Here is a 22062-nt window from a genome sequence, read left to right on the forward strand (position 1 = left end):
TGTGTTGTAGCAGCGTGCTCCGCTGTCCTTCACATGTCTATTTCCTCAGTCTTCATCAAATGAACCCTAAAAATAAGTTGAGGATTGGGTCTGAACTGACTTGCTGTTTGGTCCAGATTCAGATCAAAATCCAGTGAAGTTATCAGTTTGACCTGCGGTGATCAGCAGCACTAGCATTCTCTTACTCCATACTCCATTTGTAATGTAAGCGCAGCTATTTCTAGTGCTATTTTTTGGTTTTGCACCAAATCAAGCTACAACTTTACTTCTGCACAGTGTGAGATATGTTTTATTTCAGTCAGCTTTCTTTCAACACATATGAATTGTGTAAATATACCCATTTAAATAAGGGCTCTGTATGGCAATGCAGTTTGTACTGAACTCTAAATCATTTTGTTCAGAAATTTCTCTTTGAGTCCAACCATGAAATTCCACTTCGGAAAGTCCTGAAAAAGCAAAAATAATTCACATAGAGCTCCACATATGGTGCACATAGTCTTATGACCTTTTGAGGGATTACAGTGTTCGATGGGTAACAAAACATAGACATAAATTGATTCTGACTAATTTTATATTTATATGGAAACTGTTGGATACATTTTGAATGAGCCAACCGGGGGGGAATTTTGACCACATGAAGGAGGTAGGAAAATGCTTACACTTACTGTGATGAAGGTTGGAATCCAAAGGGAATCAGTTCAGGAAACAAGCAGTGGAAATTAATAAATCATAGGATTTAAGAACTCAAACTACAAAAATGGTGGCAAGACATGCTGTTTTGGAGTCATACAACAGACCTAAAGGAAGTCTTAGGCTTTTTGACCTATTTTCACACACTTAAATCAGCCTTCAAACCCCCAAATTTTGCACATGGCTAACACTGTCAGTGACATTATATGGATTACTACTGAAGTTGACAAAACCCAACATAGCCAAGGGAAAAGAAAGAAAGAAAGAAAAGCAGCACAAATGCAAGCGTCAAGCTCCTATTGGTATTTCCCTTACTAGCAAAGGAAGAGGTATCAATTTGAAAGTCACTTTCTTCTTTGAGACATTAAAAAGCAGCGCCACAGATAAAACAACACACAGCTATGTTTCTTTTTGTAAAAAAAAAAAAAAAAAAAAAAAAAAAAAAAGGAAGAAGTTGAATTACCATTTAACAACATGAGAAAACGGTAAAAACGCAAGCAGTACGCAGGCGGTGATGTCGTGGGGATGCTGCGTGAAATTCAAAGCGAGTCTCGGCTTTTTAGGTTTTCATGGAAAGAAAACTTTATAAAGCATCATAAAAGCAGAAGAAGAACCGCTTATGTGCCTGAATGGAGTCCTGACTTTGTTGGGTTAAAGTTATCTAATGTTAGGGTTACGATTAGTGTTAATGTGTTAAACATATGCATGAATCTTGTCCGATGCATCCAACACTCCATGATATGAGCAGCTACCTTTGTTCCCTACTTCTAAAACAAGTCTCCCTGCAGCGTCCTTACATAAGCAGCCAGTGCTGGGCCCTTAGTATGGCAGAAAGCTACTGTGTAGTAATGGGAAAACTGGTGTTAAAAATTTATGATTTGCTTTTTTTGTGGTTTTCATCTGAACTCACTAAAGAGACAAAACTTGTCCCTTTATCCTAGCTTTTGTTTATGATTTGCTTTTTTTGTGGTTTTCATCTGAACTCACTAAAGAGACAAAACTTGTCCCTTTATCCTAGCTTTTGTTTTCCCGACACGAAAATTGCAAGTCTGCTCTTGCCTTCTTTTATTTCCTGAGTGTCTTTCTCATTTTTTTATAACAGGCCCATACGTTAACATTACCGCAACTGCTAAAGTCGCTTGTAATTTCCTTCTTACACTTAAAAGAGAGCGAATCCTCTTACTTTGTATTTGGCTTCTCAACATCTCAAGATGTCTGAAGTCTAATTAATTAGGTGTGTAATCATAAGAATGTTTCCTCGGGATTAGAGTGTAGAGGAGAGGCTTTGATCCCACATCTGTCAGTCAGCTAAGCCCACCTTCTCCATCTATGACCGTACTTTCCCCTGAAGGACTTCTGGAGTCTGTAATTTCTCCGGCAGAACACTCAGTGTCTGAAGCCTGGTAGCTTTTAGGCTTTTTGAGATGTGAGTCGTTGCATCATACGGCAGCTGCGCTGACACGACAGTAGCCAGAGTGTGTGTTGCGGTTTTTATGCATGCGTGCGCGTTGAGGACTGATTGTTCACCTGTGGGCGGGTGTGTGTGTGTGTGTGTTTTTGTGTTCTGTGCTGTTTGTTTCTTCTGTTGCCGTAGGGGAGTTCAGCAGCAGGTGTTGGTACACTCCTCTGTGGTTTTTTTTTTTTCCTCATAATGAGTTCCCAGTCCACACACTGCCCTCTGAAGGTAACATTGTCATTACCAAAGAAAAAAAAAATCAAATAATGAATAACTGTCAGAACATTGAGAAGCTTTATGTTTTCCTGGCTCTGAGTTCGGGAGTTCAGCCTTAGCGCCGGATCAGAACTCTTGTCCTGGTCACCCTGGGCGATGTTTCCTCCCTCTATCAGCAAGCACAGCATCTCCGGTCTCCCAGGGGATCCTCCCACCTGGCTGACTGGTGTGAGCGTGTTTGGCTGTTGTGTGCGTGGGTGCGTGAACACATGAGTAATAGCCCAGGCTCGGCTCTCTCCATCAGCGCAGAGGACGTCTCCTGCCTTTTCTCGGCTTCGGCCATTTTTCTTGCCTCTTGTCTTCCGCGCTGAGCTCCTGTCCCAAATACGATCTTTATCAGCCCTGATTTATCTCGTACACAATCTCCTCCGCCACCTTCTGTTTCTCTTATTCCGCCTCATTTCTGCTTTCTTTCTATATCCTGTTTCGAGCAAATTTTCCTCACTTTTGAAGTTGATTTTTCAGATTTAATGTGAATGATCGAGACTTGCTCTTCATCTTCTCTTGTCATCTCAGTTCATCAGGCTTCCTGAAGGGAGATGCAGGAGATACTTTGAGTACATTTATGTTGTGAACGAAATGGAAAGAACACTGAGGAAGAGCAAGAGCTTTGCTTCAACAACCAAAATCACAATCTTTGATGTAGATGATGTTATTGACTGAGGAAGGCTTAAAGTTGGCTATTTCCAGGACCAGTAAGCTCTTCAAGGTAGATCGACTTGTATAGCATGTTCCAGCGAGAAGGTAGTTCAAAGTGGTTTACATAACACAGTAAACAACCAAAAACGAAACCTTAAATACAGAGGCAAAGTTAAAGTAAGAAAGAGTTGTAATCCAGAACAGAATTAATCTGCTTTCCAATTATTAACCAAAGGCAACTCTAAACAACTGAGGCTTTAGCCTTCACTTTAAGGAGCTCAGTGTTTCAACTGCTTTGCAGTTTTCTGGAAGTTTGTTCCATCTTAGAAGATCATAGCAGCTGAATCTCCCTGCTTGGTTCTGGTTTTGGGAGTGCAGAGTAGACCAGAACCAGAAGACCAGAGAGGTTTGGAAGGTTGATACGGCAACAACAGGTTTGTACAAAGTACAGTAAAAAGAGCAACAGTCTAAATAAATAGTAGTGTGTTGCACTCTAGAAAAGGACAGCAGTCCAGTTCAAGAGCCCCTTCTTTTGGCCTAGGTGATATCTGGCCTTTGTTTAGACCACCTGATGAGTTTCAGAGATGGAGAAGAGCAAAACTCCATAATGGAGGGTTCTGACTCTATTTAAAGTTAGCAGTGTAGGGTATAATAAAGGTACTCTGTTTAAAACCAAACGTTTTTTGACATCAGGTAGAGCAGTGTTTCCCTGTTTGTTTGGTGACTACATGCCTTCCTGCTTCACTTTGTCTCATGCAGCTGATTGCAGTCCAGCAAACACCTGCCAATTGAAATCACCTGGACTGACCACCAAACACATGCAGGACAGTGTGCCTTGAGTACCAGGGTTGGGAAACACTGATGTAGAGAACATTGAATATCTATAGTTGTTCACAACAGGAAGGCTGAACACATATTTTAAGTCCTATTATGCTACAGTTTTTGGAATCAACTCAGATTTCTAACAAAGAAGTTGGAGATCGGACACTAGATCGGACTAGTGACAGAGTAGTGATGGGTAGCATGTGAATCTTTAGGACATGTTGTCACCCACAGCAGAGTGATCAGTTTGAAAATCCGCAGCTTCACTACAACGTGTTTAACTATCGCACACAACATCCATGCGATTCTTCCATCATTTCTGCATGTGTCCTCTTCGCCTTCATTCCCCTCCCACTCGCCCGCTCCTTCTCTCTCACTTTTTTTTCTCCCTCTCTGCTTCAGCCAGACAACCAAACACACACACACAACTCTCTCTCTTTTTCTCTCTCCCTCTCCATCACTGTGCTGCCCTGTGTATCACATTGACGGTCTTTACTTCCAAAGGATCTAAATGTGTCTACCTTATCCTTCTTTTCCGACTCTTATCGTGGGTTCTTTTTTTGTTTGTTTTGCTTTTTGGTAGCTATTATTCCCCCCCCCTTCTTTTTGGTTTGCCAAGTACAGAGCTGTATGCAGTTTGGGGTGGAAGGAAGAGTGGAGGTGGGGGGGTGGGCGCCCTGGCTGACTCGATCGGAGGAAAAGGAGATGGGAGAACTGCGCGGGCAGGAAGGATGTGCTCGTTGCTGCAGCTTCTGATTCAATTAGCATGAATTTCACAGCAAAGGCAGCAGCGGCAGCAGCATCCCCGTCAGACCGTCTGAGCGAGCCAGCAGCGGCAGCAGCTTCCCGCGTCGGCGCTCCATCAAGGGGACCCGCAACTGTTTCCCGTCGGTTTCCCACCTTGGAGAGCGGTCTTTGAAGCGGCTCAGCAGCGGATTCTCAAAGCGAGAGGAGGGAGCAAGTAGGACGGAGCTTGTTTGTCAGTTCTAGGATGGGAAGATTGTTGAGATGAACTGAACGCGAGGCACTTCAGCGCTTTTGGTTATGGTTTAATCCTGTTAAGCTGTTTTACTTGGGTGCTGTTCAGCATTCTATGACCCGTATTGATTTATCCTGCCAGAATAGAGGGGAAGGATTTCAACGCCACGCTTGGAAATAGCCAGCTGTTTTTGCTCCGTCTCCAGATTCCTCCTTTTCCCTGGAGTGCTTCATTTTATTTCAAAATCTGTGCTTTTCCTTCTTTCGGCTCCTGACTGAAAGGGTTTCATAGCTCCCTCAAGGATTCTATAAAAAAAAAACAAAAATAAAACCCAGAACCGGATTTTGGACGCTTCGTAGCATCCTTGTCTGCTCCTGTTTATTCTGCACTCTGGTTTTATTCAGATGTGTTTTCTCGTTCGGCTGCCATAAATTGAGTCGGGCAGAGATGGTAGACTCGGATTATGGGAGAAGAAAACCTCTGAAGATCTCCCCAAGGCAATGGGAATCCTGAAGAACAATTGACTGAAAGATCATCGCAGACAAGTGTCTAAGATGGAGTCCCATGTTTGCTAAGTTAATACTTATCGGCTGAGATTCTGTTTCGACAGTTCCATTTATTAGATTTAATTAGCTGTTTTAGGGTAGTAGTAGGAAATTGGTTTTAAAGGATCAAGAAGCTTCTGGATATCAATATTTGACTCCTGGAGATTTTTCATCTCAGAAAGGATCTTGTATTTTTTTCTTCTTCTTCAGTGATTTTATTTCCAGTCATTTTTGGGATTTTCAAGCAAAGGATCTGCTTTTGATTTTTTTGTTCCCCCTTTCTTGGCTTATTCTTCTTTTTATTCTGTATTTTCTGTTCCTTTATTTATTTATTTATTTATTTATTTAATTATTTATTTTTGTCCAATCCCAGGCTGGTAGGCTGGGGGGGATCATGGGCCCTGGATTCCTTTGAGATGTTCACTTCCTGTTTGTGTCGCATGAGGGGGAGAGGCCTGCCCTTCTTCTCAGGCCCCGCCCCCATGGAGCAGGAGGTGGAAGTGGAGGTAGAGGGAGGGTTGCTATTGGTGCCCAGGCAGGGTGCGGCGGCGTCCCCCGTGGTGTGGGCCAGCCCTGCCCTGCTGTTCCGGCTGGTGCTCTCTCTGGCATTGCTGGTGTTCCCATGTCCAGCCGTAGCCGCCCGAGTCTCCTCCTCCCTCAGCACCACCCACCATGTTCACCACTTCCACAACAAGCATGGCACTGTGCCCATTGCCATCAACCGGATGCCCTTTGTAACACGTGGGGGCCATGGTAAGACCTTTGTTTTTCTGCTTCTCTTTGGTGATTTGTGTTTTGAAGCCGCCATTGAAAACCACATCTGCGTTAGCAGGACTTGGAAGACCTTAAGTTTTTGGTTGACTTAATCTTCTTAGGGCTGGTTGTGAACATAAATTATCCTCTCTAAGTAACCAATTGTACCATTGGAGTGGTTGTGATTTCAGAAATAATGAGATGACCCCAAGCTTCAACAAGCAGTCTCCTTGGCTTCCTCTGCTTCCTGTAGAGGCTAGCCTCCTGGCTCATTGCTCTGGCTTGTTGGGTGATGTTTCCACTGCCTGTTCCCTTCTGGGCTTTTTCCACCAGATCCCCAGCCAGCTGGGTTCTGCTACTTGCCTTTCAAGTTCAGAGTCCATCTTGAGCCCATAGGCTTATGGAACTGTGGCAAATTTCAATCCATGTAATCACTCCAAACAATGAATAATGGTAGTCAGGAAAAAGAATCGTATCAAACTGGGTTTGAAGACGGCAGGTGTCACGTGACGCCTATTAGGGTTCTTTGTATACTGAGGGAAAAATTCTATAGATAATTGCCTGAGCACATCATATTTTGTCCTACTTTCTGCAGCATATGTCTTTGGCTCAGTGCTCTATGGCGCATCGGCTGCTGTGCTTTTCTTAGCCTAAGCTGTCAGGGACAAGGCAGGGTTTCACACTGATGATCGCTTTGATGTTCCCCAACTCGAGCTTTTCTCTGCAATTTTTTTTCCCCCCTCCTTTTCCTGTGCTTCATTACAACCTCGCTGACAGGAGATGCTAATAGCACATATTGATTCCTCGGCGTGTTCATGCTCATGCTGCCCAATTTAAATTCACTTACTGAGTCTCCACAGCTTGTCTAGTCCTCTAACTTCCACTGTCTACCTCTCACTTTTGCCAGAGTGTACCTGTAGTCGGCGGGATGTCGGACTCGCCCGCACAACACCAACCCTCAGTAGTCGCTGGGTTGCCTTTAGTCTCTGTAGATGTGTTCAGTTCACAACTTCTGTCCCCAGGGCTCAGGACTGCAATACACTTGTGACATGAGCCCATGTGTTCCCCAGCTGAAGTAGTCTTGAGCTCACTAATGAGATTTGGTATCTGGCATTGAGGCTAAAATAATTGCATAATGGCCCATGTTTGTGTAGCATTTCATCAATGTCGAGCTCTTCTGAGCTCATTAACCCATTCATACACACATTTACACACAATGATGTGAATAATGTGATGAGGCAATGGTAAATCTCCAAGCTTATCCGAGTAACATTTTCGTTGGCATATCTTCACCAGATCCTATAATCATGCTTTCTGATGCTTTAAATATTAGAAGAGCAGTATTATTTTTTTGAGCTTTCATGTTATAAAGTTTTTCCTCATCAAAAACATTCCTGTAATGTTGGCTTGATTCTTTCATGCATGTTGGATAAATCCTCTAATCTCCTAAAGCAACCAACCATTCAGCTGAGCAAAACACCTGGTTGGACCTAGCCCCGCCTTCAAAGCGCAGCTTCTCCCCGGAGCTACCCAGCATCCGCCTCACAGAGCAGCCCTCCAGAATGAGCTCCTTCAGACTAGCCAACAACAAATAGCAAACACTTGGTTCATTATATCAGCTGCTTTTCAGTGCAACACTGGTTAATAATAATTTTAAAAAAACATAGTTAAAGGGTTAATATAGGAGCCATGCTGTAATGACTTCTTGAAGGCGGAGTTTCAGAAAAAACAGGAAGCATTAAAGAAAGCGAAGAGGCAAAATTTCTTTTTAAGTAATTTTTGATATATACAACATTTTAATAACAACAAATGTTACAGTTACTTGATCGTGCTATAAAAAGTCACTAATGGAAAACACATAGTGTACCGTTAAGGTCCAAGACAATCAGTTTAGTAACAATTTTCAAACATATTCTTCACCAGTCTCCATTATAAAGTGTTGACGTATTAAATTTCAAAACTTTTAAACAGATGTTGCATTCAATTCACTGGGTTGCTATTCTCTGTCTGCTGTAAAGACCAAGAATCCCCTCATAATAGACCGGATTGAAAAGACATAGAAGAATTCTACCGAAGGCTCTGCTATCCTACTGTTTATTTTATGTTACTTGGGTTGCTTATGCATGAGAAGACGTCATTTTTCCAAAAACATTATTCAGAGTTTTGCTTCTTAAAAGTATTCAGAAATCCATTTCTTTCTTTTTTCCCCCACCATCACTTTAAAACCATTATTTAAAATAGTTTCTGTCTTAACATGACAACCCTTACCACTTTCTCCTCTTCATTTTCTCTTCCATCTGGCATCCATAATTGGATTGAAGCTCTAACATCTCGACTTGCTCGGCTGTTTAAATTGACACAATCAGCATAAAAATTATTTTTGGGGTCTCTGTGGATTTATAACCGTTTCACAAATTAAACCTGGAAAAGGAGGGGGGGGGGGGGGGGCTGCATTTCTATCGCAAATTTAGCTTAAGCTCTGTGTTGGATGACACGTCATGCTAATGCAGCAGCCTGTCAGGCTTCCATCATGTAAACTCATGCAGATAAAAGTATATTTTTAAGTGAGAAAGTTTAACCAAGATTGAGATGATGATTGGTTGGCTGTGTTTGCTGTTCTTGTTGCTTTTCTCCCTGGCATTTGCCGTAGCAGTAATGTACTCCTACACAGCAAACGCTGCGGCTTCTCGGTTCATTTGTGTTGTTTTTAGTAGCACACTCCCAACATTTTCATTATCTGCTACAAGAAAGCACAAACACACACACACACACACACACACACACACACACAAGCGAATGCTCCTCTCATGTGGGGAGTCAAATACAGTTACCGTCATAAATACCTCCATTTCAGGCTGGCAAATCGTGTCCTTGTCTGAAATGCCAGCTCTCCACATATTGTCAGCCAAGTGGCGCAGCATATTACGAGTGCTAATACCCCACTCGGTGATAAGAGCCCACTCACTTCACAACATTTCCAGTAGCCAGTTTTCTCCACTGTGTCCCAAGAATGTAGACGAGCCTCTTCGCTAATTTCCGTACCACCACAATTGTGCCATCTTACATCTGTTTGTGTCGTAGCATATAAGCGCCAGATTCGTCTCGTTTGCACAGCAGCACCTATGATTCATTTAAGCTGTAATCGTGGCCCTGTACCAAATTCGAGAATGTTGGCATATCGAGTCTATAACATTCAAAGCTCTGTCCTTATCTGCCGTTTTCATCCCACGGTGTGATTATGATGCTGCCTCTGTCTGGATAAGCTCTTGGAGAGCCATGCTGTGCTCGCTTGGTAGTACACACCCACCCATTTATGAATAAACAGCAACGCAGACCGAAAGACAACAGACTTGATACAACATACAGTAAAAGTTGGAATCGTGTATGTTTGTGAAAACATTGTTGATATTTTGCTCATGTAGAAAAAGACAATTTTGCAATTCACACAATAAGTCATCAAAAAAAAAAAACTGATCTTCCTACTTCTTCCTATCTTCTCATTTGTTTTTGTTTTTGGTTTTTTTGCCAGTTTAACATCCGGTTGTTGGTCACATGACACAGGTGACTCGAAAAAGGTGTTTTCATTGCAGTTTGGCGGAGTTAAACTGCATCCCAGCTGCACAACTTTGTAGTGAAAAGCAATTTTTTTCAAAATTGTGTTTCCATGAAGCAAATTTATGTTTGTAATTCCTATTTGGACAATATTAAGATCAATGGAAATGCAGCTACTGTGTTTTTTGACTATATCCAATGTGCTAAATCTGTAGCATAAACTGTTTGGCATTAATAAGTGAAGCTAAGCGATTTAACCATGCCACGTTCTGCTGAAAGAACCTCCACATAGGCGTTTATTCGGTTGTTACATTAATACTTACCAAATACATCAGATTTTCCGCAGCATGTAGCAAGAACACTTTAGTTGTTCAGTAAGTTTTGTCTTGGTGATTCTACAAAGCACTCCTCTAAGTCTCATTTGGTCATGTCCATAAAGTCTGAGGTATTTTCATCGCAGAGGTAAAACCTACATCTTCTCTTCTGAACAGGCAGCCAATACTAGAGCAAATTATTATACCTCATGCCAAATCTCACTCAAATGGATCAGCCTTGACTTACTTCCTCCACATACCTCCTCGAATGTCTTGGAATGGAATTAGTGTCTAATATAACAACCTTCTACAATAATTTTAATGGTTTTAAAAAAAAACAAAAAAACATTTCTGTATCTGTATGCAAAGCGATTTTGTGACAGTTGGTTCAGATGCCTGCAGTCTCCCTCATATTGTCCTGATTACAGCTAATTAGAGATTCCTGACCACTGAGGTGTGACATTTGACAGAGCAGTCTGCTCGGCGATAAGTCACACAAACGTTTGCCGCTTTCTCATTATCTGGTTTACTCCTCTTTTTTTCGATCTTTGAGGAGAATGTTGATGGCTCTTGTTGAGAGGCGTACATATAAAATGCCCTGTGAGGCTCTCCTGCAGATGTGCGTTGCATCAAAATGCGCTCTTACGTGAAAGAGTTACTGAAATTAGATGAATGAATCACAAACTTTGATGTATTGCACATATGTCAGAGTCAAGGCCCGCGGGCCACATCCGGCCCGCGAGAAGATTTTTTACGGCCCCTGGGATGATCTTGATTTATTATTAGAACCGGCCCGCAGACTGCAGCAAGCCGGCACCCCGTCTGAAAAAAAAATATCTTCCTTATTTGAACTGTAAGTAGTTCTTTAAATGTTCTGTGAGATGATGTACTTACCCATGTATCCATAACAACCGGAACTTTCAATATCCACCAAGTTATTGCCGAAATATACCGTCTATTAAACGAGTGCCCCCCGGATTAATTACACTCTCTGCAGCTGCAGCTGCGAAGTTACCGTATTAACCCGATACTTGCTGGAAAGTGCAACGTCTCCCCTTTCAGAAACCGTTGGAATTTTTCCACTTAGCGCTACGTGTGGCGGAATTACGGTACTGCAAATTTAGATGTGTCGCCGGCGACACGTCCGGTCCAGAAGGGTTATTAGCACAGCAGTCGTCAGCATAACTGTAAAATTAACTTTCAGATTCCCATCAAAAATGGCAAAAATGAAGGTGGACATTGAGAACCGGGGGTTTCAAACAAGGTTTAGAGTTTATATTTAGAGTTTTTACTCAGTTCAAGTTTAAAAGTTAAAGTTTAATATTTGTTTTCACTGCATGTTACTTCTCCTTGATGAAAGTGTTGTTTTTGATTAATAGATTTTTGCACTTTATTTTATTGTATTTCAATCCAATTATATTTTAAAAATATTTCAGTTGTGTCTGTTGAAAATTAAAGATTACTGACAGAGCCATAAGAAAATATCGCTTTATTTATCTGATCATATTGGAATATATTTGTTAGGTTTTCAGTAGGTTCAATTAGGTTCACTAGACTATATGCGTCATTTAAAAAAATTTCAATGAACATTCGATCAGTCCGGCCCTCGGCTTGTAGCTAAATTTTTTATTTGGCCCTCCGTCCATTTGACTTTGACACCCCTGATGTATTGTATTGGGATTTTAGATGATGTTAAGCTTTTTAAATCTGTACTTTCATTTAAATTAAAGAGATCCAGGAGTCCTCTGATTGCTTTATAAACTTTTATTAGATGCGTCAAAACAAAGACCAGTCAGTAAGAGTCAGATTTTGGTACAGAGCTGACGATAAAGTTAATTTCACTAACCTTAAAGCGCTAATCATAAACATTAGTTCCCCTAACACTAACGCACTATGCCCGCATTGAATTTAGTGGAAGTTAATGTCAAATACTAACTTCAATTTAAATATGATCCAATTACCTTTATTTCCTTATTGAAATAAAGGTAATTGGGAAGCTAAATGTTTTTAGAGTTAGCTAACGTGCTGAATTACCAATTAGCTCCGTTGTTAGCACACTAGCAGAAGCGTGTTCGCCACTGCAATCTTTAAACCTCTGATGAAACTGTTTTTATCTTATTGCCCAAAAGATAAGGTAACTTCTGTTGTCTCCCATGGGAGAAATTTGTTAGAAGAGCGAACCAGGCTGCAGCATAAAACAGATAAAACAGGTATTCAAAGTCAATAACGCTTTATACATAAAATTAGCACTAAATGAAATGAATGACAGAACGAGGTTTACCTTCCAATGACCCAAATCGTGTACAGTCAGAACTACAAGGGAATGGCCCACATTTAAATCCAATGGAAAATCTGAGGCAGGACTACAAAGCTGACGTCCCGTCACACTCCTTCTCGTCCTACGGAGCCAGAACACACTCCTTAATCTTTGTATTATTCATTTTTCACTTTAAACCAGGTCCACGACCTTCACTTCCGTCCACTTTGCGTCAAGTAAATTCCCAATAAAGCACCTCTAAGATCGCAGTACGATTAAATGTTAAAAACGCCAAGAGATAGGAGTATTTTCCTCGGCACCGTCTGAACACACGAGCCCGGGCCTCGCTTCTGCATATGTACAATTAATCTTTACCATCAGCTGCATGCCTGAAATAGTCGGGATTGAATTCAGCACGCCTTCAACGTGCGCGTTCAACGCATGCATGTGTTCGCTTTTCATGCCTCTGGCCTCGCGAGTGAAAAAGGAAATGTTAGATGTGAACATTAATTCATACCTGGATACTGGAATGCATAGGACTAAAGGGATTTTTTTTTTTTTTTACTTAATTATAATTCAAGCTGACTGATGTTTTTGCATGGAGAGCTTGTCAGAGATTTTCTTGCTGGGTTGGATCGCCTTGTCCTTGGCATTGGAGCGACTATATATTTATTTGGGCTTTCTTGGACGATTGCTCATGTTTGTGTGCCTCTGCATTCATTACGACGCGCATAAGAAGCGTAACTGCATTAGAAAAAGAAACTCCCAAGGTTAAAACATCTTCCTGAATCGCTTAGGGCTAAATTTCAACATTGATCAGCCCCTGCCCGTCATAATTAATCCCAGGGGAAACAGGGGGTCAGAGTCGCTCGTAAAAGCATAAAAACATGTTAGCTGGTGGCTGCGACCACCTGAAGCAGAAATATTTCAGGATCTGAACTATAACATAATTACGACACATCACGGGGAGTGTAGTTTGCAGTGGTAATTCAATTTGTGTGCGTTTATGCAGCGAGTCTCATGTTGAGAAACCAAAACAGGTCATGTTTACTTTTTCATGTATTAAAACTAATTGTGTGGCATTATGGAATTCCATGTTCTCTAAATACATTTCTTAAAAACAATTTTAACTCCCATCATCTAAAGTACCTGATTATAGATTTGGATGACGTTCTAACCTGCAGCCTGGTATTTGTGGGGTAGATGTGCCAGAGATGTTTTCTCTTGATATTCATTAATGATGGTGACCTGACATGTTCTGGACGGATCCAGTTTCACATATTTTCTCTTTTCAGTGTAACTTCAATTCCCTCTTGTGTCTGCTATTGATTTCTCTGCTGTCTTAACTGTATATTTTTTTTTATGACCTTTAGTTTAAGTGCCAATATTACCCCTACACAGCCCCCTTTTCTGTTGTTGCTTATTTATTTACACTGTATTCACCTTCATTATTCTACTTCAGTTTGAATACATAACGCTGATTTATTATTTTAAAACATTTTTTTAATACCTTATCGTTGTCTAAAATGTAATAACCGCTTCCATTTGTGTCTTCTTTCTAAAATCCGGAACTCTGCACGCCGCGGTTCACTTCCTGCAACAGAACAGTCGTTGTCTGTAGTCCTCTGTGTGATGTTGCTTGTTTGGCCTTACAATACATGAATACTGATGAGGTCAGCTGCTGCCCACTCCCATCCATCTACCCTATCCTGGTCAAGCAATGCTCCGTCACCTCGTTGTGGCTCCAGAGGTTTCAGACATCGCTGAAAACCTCCCAGCGTGTGACCCTCTCAGATCCAACCTGTCCTTTTCTCTCATCAATACCCTGTATTGTTTCTTTTTTTTGTTATTATTATTATTATTATCATTACTCCTCTGCTAATAGCAACCTGGTGCATTTGATAATCACCACTTTATCTCTGGGCTGCAAAGAGCGAGGTCAGGTGCAGTGTGTGTGTGTCAGGATGTTGAGGAGGAGAACTGTTGAGCGCTCTCCTTTGAGAGTCAAGTCACAGCCCTTCTCTTTCAGCGAGCCCCATTAGTATTCATGATTCTTCCTCCACACAAAGTCCGAGGCCGCGCAGGCGCACGTACGCACGCACGCATGCACTGGGAACAGAGAGGACGCCTCAGGTGTTCTGGACAGTTAAGATAAGCTCACTGGTTTGACATTTTCTGTCATGCAACCACAGTTCCTCTCTCTTCCTGCCCGACTCCCTAGATTTACACCTGCAGCATTTGATCAGCCAACAAATTGAACATATAGAAACCAGGAGTATCGGCACGTAGCCCACCGAGAGACATCCGAGAACAAAATGGAAGCAAGTTCTTCTGTTTGGTCAGATTTCTTTTTCAACAGGTTTTTTCTTGATAACTGAGACTGGTGCTCTGACATTTCATACAGCAGCGCATTGTTGGATAAAGGGTAGTATTATGTAAAATTTACATTTTTGAACTTTCCATTATTTTAAAATGTTTTGATACTTTCATGCATGTTTGAGAAATCCTTTAATCTCCCCTGGCAACCATTCAGCTGTGCCAAACGTCTGGCTCCGCCTTTGCAGTATAACTCCTCTCCCACACTCAGCTCCTTCAAACTAGCCAGCAGAAATTAGCAAACAGCTTGAGGAACTGTGCACCAGCTGAACTCATTACACAAGCTACTTCTCAGTGCAAAAAAAAAGGGTTAATAAAGGAGCGCTGACGTTTTGACTTCCTGGAGGCGGAGTTTCAGAAAGAGCAGGAGTGTCTTAGAAAGACGCAGGCCCAATTTCAAGGCTTTAAATGATTAAGTCAAATTTCTTTTAAGCCATATTTAATATATGCAGAATATTTATAATTGAAGGTGACATAATTACTTGATGGTGCTATGAAATGCCACTATGTGCCTGGAAAAGACATATTATTGTGCTTTTAAATAGTTCTAGGTCATGTTTCTTCTTGTCCTCTGAGTACAGTGCCTTACAAATGTTTCCGCACTGATTGAACTGCTTTACATTTTCTCATGCTTCAACAAAAAAGTTATTTTAGTGGAATTTTAAGTGATTGAAAAGCACAAATGTAAAGTGCAATGAACTTCATGCATTTTCGATAGCTCAAGGTCAGACAGATTGGACAGGGAATGCCTATGAATATTGGTTTTCAAGTCTTGGCACACATTCTGAATTGAATTTAAATGTAGACCAGAAATGGGTCATTTTGACACACCAGCATAGCTCTGTTTAAACAATTCCATTTTACTCTATCTGTATGTTTTGGGTCATTGGAAGGCTAACAACTTTCTTGCTGCGAGGCAACAGTGCTACCAACTGTGCTACTGTGCAGTGAGGCTGCGCTTCAATTGACCATATAAATATTTGTTTTTTTTTTTGCAAAACTGCAATGGAAACACTCTTTTTTTTTTTGCATCACACAAGTCACATTATCAACAACTGCATGTTGCCACTGATACAAACCATGAAGAAGAAAACAAGAAGTAGTTGAAGGATGATGGAGCAGCATGTTTTTAATGTGGTGTAGCGTGAACAAACCTGTTCACGTGTGATTTTAATTGTGTTTTTATTTACTGGAAACTACGCACTTGAGGAATTGTTGGGCTTTTTTGACATTAGCAAAATATTTAAGTTTTGCGCACATTTGCAATGGAAACGTAGCGAGTGAGTACATGAATGTTTTCAGTCATAAGTTTCAGCCTTTGACAGAACAACTGTGTAGGAGAATTATGAAGGTTGTAAGTTTTACTTTCATTTAGGAGTATCAGAGTAATGAGGTGGAATGCAGATACTTTCCACACTTTTCAGATTGGCATTCATACTCCCTCTTCATAACTTTGTGTAATGTTGTGTTGGCATGTTTTATAAAATACAATAAAGTTTGCTGTCGTAACTTGTCAAAATAACATGTACAAATACATTTTAAAGGCATTTTATTGGTTGCTGTGGATAAACTTCCTTTCTTTCTCTCGCAAATTTGTGTAACCTAGCAACACTTTACACAGATTATAAACTGTTTAAAATGAAACTGGATTGTGGTAGCTCTTCATCATTAGTATGCCTCTGAAAATCATCTAGTCATAAAACATTAGAGTTTCCCCATTGAGTAAGTTTCTTGAGTCACAATGCAAATACGATTTTCATTTCACTTTTTCCAACTTGCTTTCACCTTGAAACAAGTAATTGTGGTTTTGATGAAAGGCTGCGTCCGTCTTTTATTCATGCATTTACGTTCAACGGGGTGCAGTAAAACGCCGTTGTCGGGACATAGCAAAACACAGAACAATTGACATATATCAGCACATAGTTCACCTCTACAGTCTTGCACATGCAGCCAGTTTAGTTTGCGAGTGTTTTTTTTTTTTTTTTTTTTTTTTTTCCACGCCTGCCAGGGAAAATGATTTGGCCCACCTCATTCTTGCATGGTGGAGCACAGAGACAGAATAAAGTGTCCTACAGCGCCGTAGGGACCAAATGAACGTATTTTACCAAGACATCCATTCATTCCTTTTCTATTAAAACAAAAAACTGGTTGGAGTGGAGTGGGGGGGTAAGGGCAGCATTTTTCCTTCGCTTGCAGCTCAGTATTTCTGCCTTGGGAAGGAAATTGGCATTGGAATACATTTTTTATTTAGAATTTTTGTGAGTGAGGAAAAAAAGGTCAGTAAACTTTGCCTCAAGTATTATACGTAGTACATTTCAGTGAAAAAGGCAGAAAGCACTGTTTTTTGTTTCATATCTATAGTTTGTAGTACAACTGTTATTTTGCGTAGACCGAACAGAGTAAAAAGCTGTGCTACAATCTTTGGATAAATGGAGACATGACTGAGGTACAAAACCAATTGACCTCAAACCTTCACTGGGTTCTGTTGGCCTGGAAACTGAAGTGAACTGGTCATGTTTAAGTGCCAATCTGTCTTCATTTAAGAGGAACAGAAAATGTCATTAAGTCAGTGGAAGATGGGTTTTTACTGTAGAGCGTGAACTCAAAGCATTAAAAAATAAAATACTCAAACTATTCACGACATGATGGTGAATAAAATATTGCATGTATTGTGCTGTAAAACAAATCATAGACTAGTAATGTGATTTTTAACATTTGGTAATAAAATGCAGTCTTGCATACTAAGTTAATCAAATTTAAGCTAGTAGCTAATGTGATCCAAAATGAAGCCGGCAACTTCTTCATTAATAAACAGCTCAAAAAAGAAGAAGAAAAATAACAGGTAATGATTCAACTGTTGACATTCATTGTTTTTCATTTCGTTTTTTAATGTATTTGATTATAAAAAGCTAAATCTGTCTCAGTTGGAATGGAAAATTACAGGATAATTTTAGTCCAAGTTGGGTCCATTTTTAAATTTCCAAACAGGCTTCATTATTTGTCTCTTTAGCATAATAAGCTGACCCCGACCTGACCCGACCCTCAGAGCATTACCACCTCTCTCTCCTCCTTATTTCCTGTTTATCTCCTGTTCAGCAAAGGCTACAAGTACCAAAAAAATCTCTAATAAAAACAAAATGGTTGTAACAAATTATTATTTGAGTTTCTGTTTTGTTCCTATAGTCTATGCAAGAGTTTGCCAGTTCTTCCATAACTTCTGATGTGAAGAAGGAGTTTTTATCCACTCAAGTGCTTGTTGTTCATTCTTCTTTTTCTGTCTTTATTGAACAATTCGTGGTGTATCGGTGCAGTAGTCACTATAATCCTCTGTACACTGAGGTTCAGTTTAAAATTCACCACATCTAGATAGAAATGCCATTGAGCACTTTGCCAATATAGCACTTTTAGGTAAAAAAAAAACCAAACAAACAACATAGTAATTCATTTGGTATACCTAATAGAGTTAGTAAGTGTATTATCAGAAGCGGCTCGATGCCAAACCATTTCCTTTCGGCAGATTAAACTCCTTAGGCAAGTGTTGAGGTTTGACTCTGGGCTTGCGGGAGGCGACATGATGACATCGCCGGCGTGTGGGGAGCATGTTCTGTCGTCCCCATCCACTGTCTGTCCTGGCACATGAAAGCATTGTGGGTACATCAGTGGGAGACCATCGTGGCGTGGGCACCGCCTTCGCTTTGTAGGCACAGGAGAAGCGGAGGCCGACTCCTTAGAAGCCGTGCTGATGTAAGCCTTCTTGAATTATTTAGCCGTCGGATATTAAAGGAGCGAGACTCGGGGTGGGGTTGGGGGGTGTCGGGGGGGGGGGCTACGTCAAGTATTTCAGTCTCCAGTGGGAGTGCCCACTATTAATAAACAAAGCGTCCTATATTATGCGTGACAGATGCCTTGAAAATCTGCCACCTCACCCAACCCAGATGAGTTTTCAGAAGAGGAAGAGAACACTGGCAGGAGCAACATTATGAATGTATCCCACCACCCACTCCTTATCCCTCAGCTAACATTCTCTGCCACCCACCTCAGATTTAAAGTGGTTGTTGAATGTGATAGATTTCCAAATTAAGCTCTGCAGGAATTTAGGATTACAACACATTGCACTGTTGTGTTTATTAGACAAAACGTTGAATAAGAACAAGTTTCATGGTGAGCTTCTGCCACCTCACTTTTCAGGTCTGGCAAAATCTTAAAACAAATTATTACTCATTTCACAAGGAGTGATTCGAACATGACAGTGAATTTATCTGCTGATATACCTTGAATGTCGGGGTAATATTTGGTGTAGAATTATGAATGTCAAAAAATGTATGTGCTTTAAAACACATACATTTCCTTCACTTAGGATATTTTCAGACTTCATAGTCCGGAAACTGGGTTCTACCGGGGAACATAATTGCTAAATTTCTTTAATTTTAAGTTGGTGCTGTTATCTTTCACACTGCGCTGTGTCAAATGATTCAAACCCTTTGAAAACCTCTTCCCTCCCTTGCCTGTGGTGGCACTTCATTAACAACCACTGGAGGAAACAACAGGAAAACCTCTGAAGAAGATGCTGAATGAAACTTCTTTCTTCACAAAATTGACACAAGAATGAAGTGGAATCGGATTTTAGACCTTGGGATTTCTCTTTTGTCTTTTGCTAAACGTCCCTAAACCATTTCTCCTGTTAGTGATAGACACAAACATTTGTTTTGGTTCTACTTACCCAGGATGCCCTGCGCTGTTGTCCAACTCCTGCCTTGGTTTTAGGCGGTCCAAATAAAATTTTTTTTGGTTCGATTGCACAATCCCACCTCCCCAAACGAACCAGACTTTCCAGACAAACTAGAGTTCAACTAAAGCAGACTAAACAGGCTTCTTTAAAGGTACCGTCATGCTCCCAGGAGGAAATTCCTTGTGTTGTTTTTTTTTCACTTAAGAGCACATAATTTAACTTTTAAGATGTCATCAGCTTTCCTCACATATTTATTTATTATTTTTGCATGAGTTTGGTTTGAATGTTACTCAGATTCCATTATTGTGTCTCTTTCAAATATTTCAATATAATTTCCTATAGTAAGAGCTCTTGCAGTAAGAGCTAGATGTTGGCAGACATTTCTTGTTGGGCTGATGTTTGTTTTTTCTTTCCGTCTGATTGACAGAAGTAGCTACCCATAGGATTAAGCAGTACATATATTAAAAAGTAGCATCCATATGTTTTAACGGTAATCTTCAGGACCGCAGATTTGTGAGTGCAATTATTTTTCGAAGCAGCATTTTGTCGTCAAAAAAAAAGAAAAAAGAAAGTATGAGGACGCACAGGGGTTAAAATGCGATTTCCTGCTTGAGCAGAGGCATGAATTTTCTCCGTTTGAAGCAACGTGTCAGGACGGGGAAAATGAAAATTTACTGAAGGAGCTTGACAGACAGAAACCTCCAGCTGCTCGTGCTCCTACCTCGTATTATAAAAATCCACATGCGCACACATGCAAACACACCCCCCTCATGCTCTGCCGGCAGAAAGCTACTTCACACAGTTCAAGTGAACTTCAGAGATCGCGTCTTTGTCTGACACATCTGTGTCAGGCCTGTGATGACTGACAGACCCAGCATCAGTCAACATCACCCACCCTCCCCTCTCCCGCTACAACCATTAAGGTGCCTACAAGTCATCCCTGTATGCAGCATCTGTATCCCAAACACGAGGGGGGAGGATAGAAGGTGGATGGAGGTACCACATGCTGTGTCAGGTGGAAATTAATAAAGTGAAGCAAAGAAATAGCTTGCAAAGCAGGAGTGCGACTGGAGAAGGTTTGGTTGGAAAGTGGGGTAGAGTGAGATGAGCAGAGAATATATTCCTGGTATGGAGTGTTTGAAACCCCTCCACCCTCCTTGCCTCTTCCCCAGCACACAGGAGTCTTGACACACTTATAGCCCATCCCCAGGGCCTTTGGGATGCCATAGAAATGAAGATAGCCCTAGTGGAGCAGAACTAGAGATAGCCACACCGCCACCACTTTCCCTTTTGTGCTACTCCACTCGGCGCCGCTGCCGTCTTATCCCATCCCATCAGTCATTTCACTGTAGAAATAGGTTATAGAAGTGCATCCAGGTGACTGTCCCATTTGGGCTTCCCAATGCTGCCCCACAGTTCTCAGCTGCAGACCTAAAAGCCATTGATATAACCTCTACTACTTTTAATTTGGACTCGCAACATTTAAACGGATTGTTCGTACTTTACTTTTTACATTACAATTAAAACATTAAAAAAAACCAATACTGTCACCATACAATGTAGGAGTGTTTCAAGAGGATGTCGGTTTTGTTCATAAATTGGGATGAACTTTGTTTATTCCATCTACCTGAGGTCAATTTTCCATAACTCTTTGTTTTATTTTATTTCTATTTCACTCTACGTCATGCCACAAACATCCAACAAGTTTTTTACTCAAAAAACCAGGCCATTACATTTGGATAAACACAACAAAGGTTGAAGTGGAACATTTTTATTTCCATTGCTCAGACTAAACTAAAAACTTTTATACACCAAAAAAAAAAGAAAAATAATAACCCCTAAGATTTAAACAGCTGTAAACATTGAGGCAAATGTAAAATATTCCATGTTTATTGTTGTGCAGGTAAAAGAGATGTATAATTTTTGCGTTTTTAACGAGGGGAAAACTAAAAAATTTTGCCCCTGAATACTTTCAGCCTGGGGATTTTTTTGCATGGGTGTTTGTAGAATATGGTTTTATTAGGAGTTTGGATTTGGTGTTCAGTCGTTCCTCTGGGGGAGGAACCAGTTAAGGTCAATATCTACTCACAGGGAGTCAAGTGAAAGCAATAACTCAAACCGGCTGTAAACGTGATTGATTACGGTGGAGAACAGCGCGAGTGGAACATTCATAACATCGGTGGCACAGGAAAGGCCTATCCAGCATCATCCTGGACTCAGAAAGAGAAGACCCTGTAATCTGTCTGCGATGATAACCGGAATGTGGGAAACCAAGTGGCTTAACCCATGGCCTGTACGCAAGACAAATCACTCGGTCTCCCATCCTCCACAGTTTCATCCTTTTCTCCTCTTCTACATGTCAGCTAACATTTCCTGATTGGACAGATTATTGGCCGCCAATGGCTGTTACATGTGGGTGAGCTAAGAGTCTGGCAGTGTGGTTGGAAACGGATTGTTTCACCCTGAATATCCTGCTTAAAATTGCTGTGGCGACGTGTAGAATTTCCCTCTTGACAAATATCACCGGGAGAAATATGACATTTCATCTCCTTATTTGTTTGTGCTGGAGGACTAAATGGTCCGTTAGCTGAATAAATTTGATCTGACACCCAACACATGTCCTAAATTCGGAGAATTCACACCTAATTTGACAGCAGACTAAATTGAACCCCTT

The 22062-nt window shown here is 40.9% G+C and overlaps 1 protein-coding gene across 6 annotated transcripts in view; it reads left to right on the forward strand.

The window, feature by feature from the left end:
* nrxn2b (neurexin 2b) overlaps window positions 1-22062 on the forward strand; it is a 746427-nt gene that overhangs the window by 472013 nt on the left and 252352 nt on the right. For 2 of the 6 annotated variants that reach the window (XM_044098002.1, XM_044098001.1), the window contains exon 1: window positions 4383-6160. The exons of the other annotated variants lie outside the window; for them this stretch is intronic. In XM_044098002.1, the coding sequence (XP_043953937.1) occupies window positions 5824-6160 (337 nt within the window). In that variant the 5' untranslated portion in view covers window positions 4383-5823. Of the gene's footprint in view, window positions 1-4382; window positions 6161-22062 lie in introns of those variants that run through there. 6 annotated transcript variants of the gene reach the window in all.

The sequence above is a fragment of the Gambusia affinis genome, linkage group LG18 (assembly GCF_019740435.1).
Source record: "Gambusia affinis linkage group LG18, SWU_Gaff_1.0, whole genome shotgun sequence".
Taxonomy (NCBI): Eukaryota; Metazoa; Chordata; class Actinopteri; order Cyprinodontiformes; family Poeciliidae; genus Gambusia; species Gambusia affinis.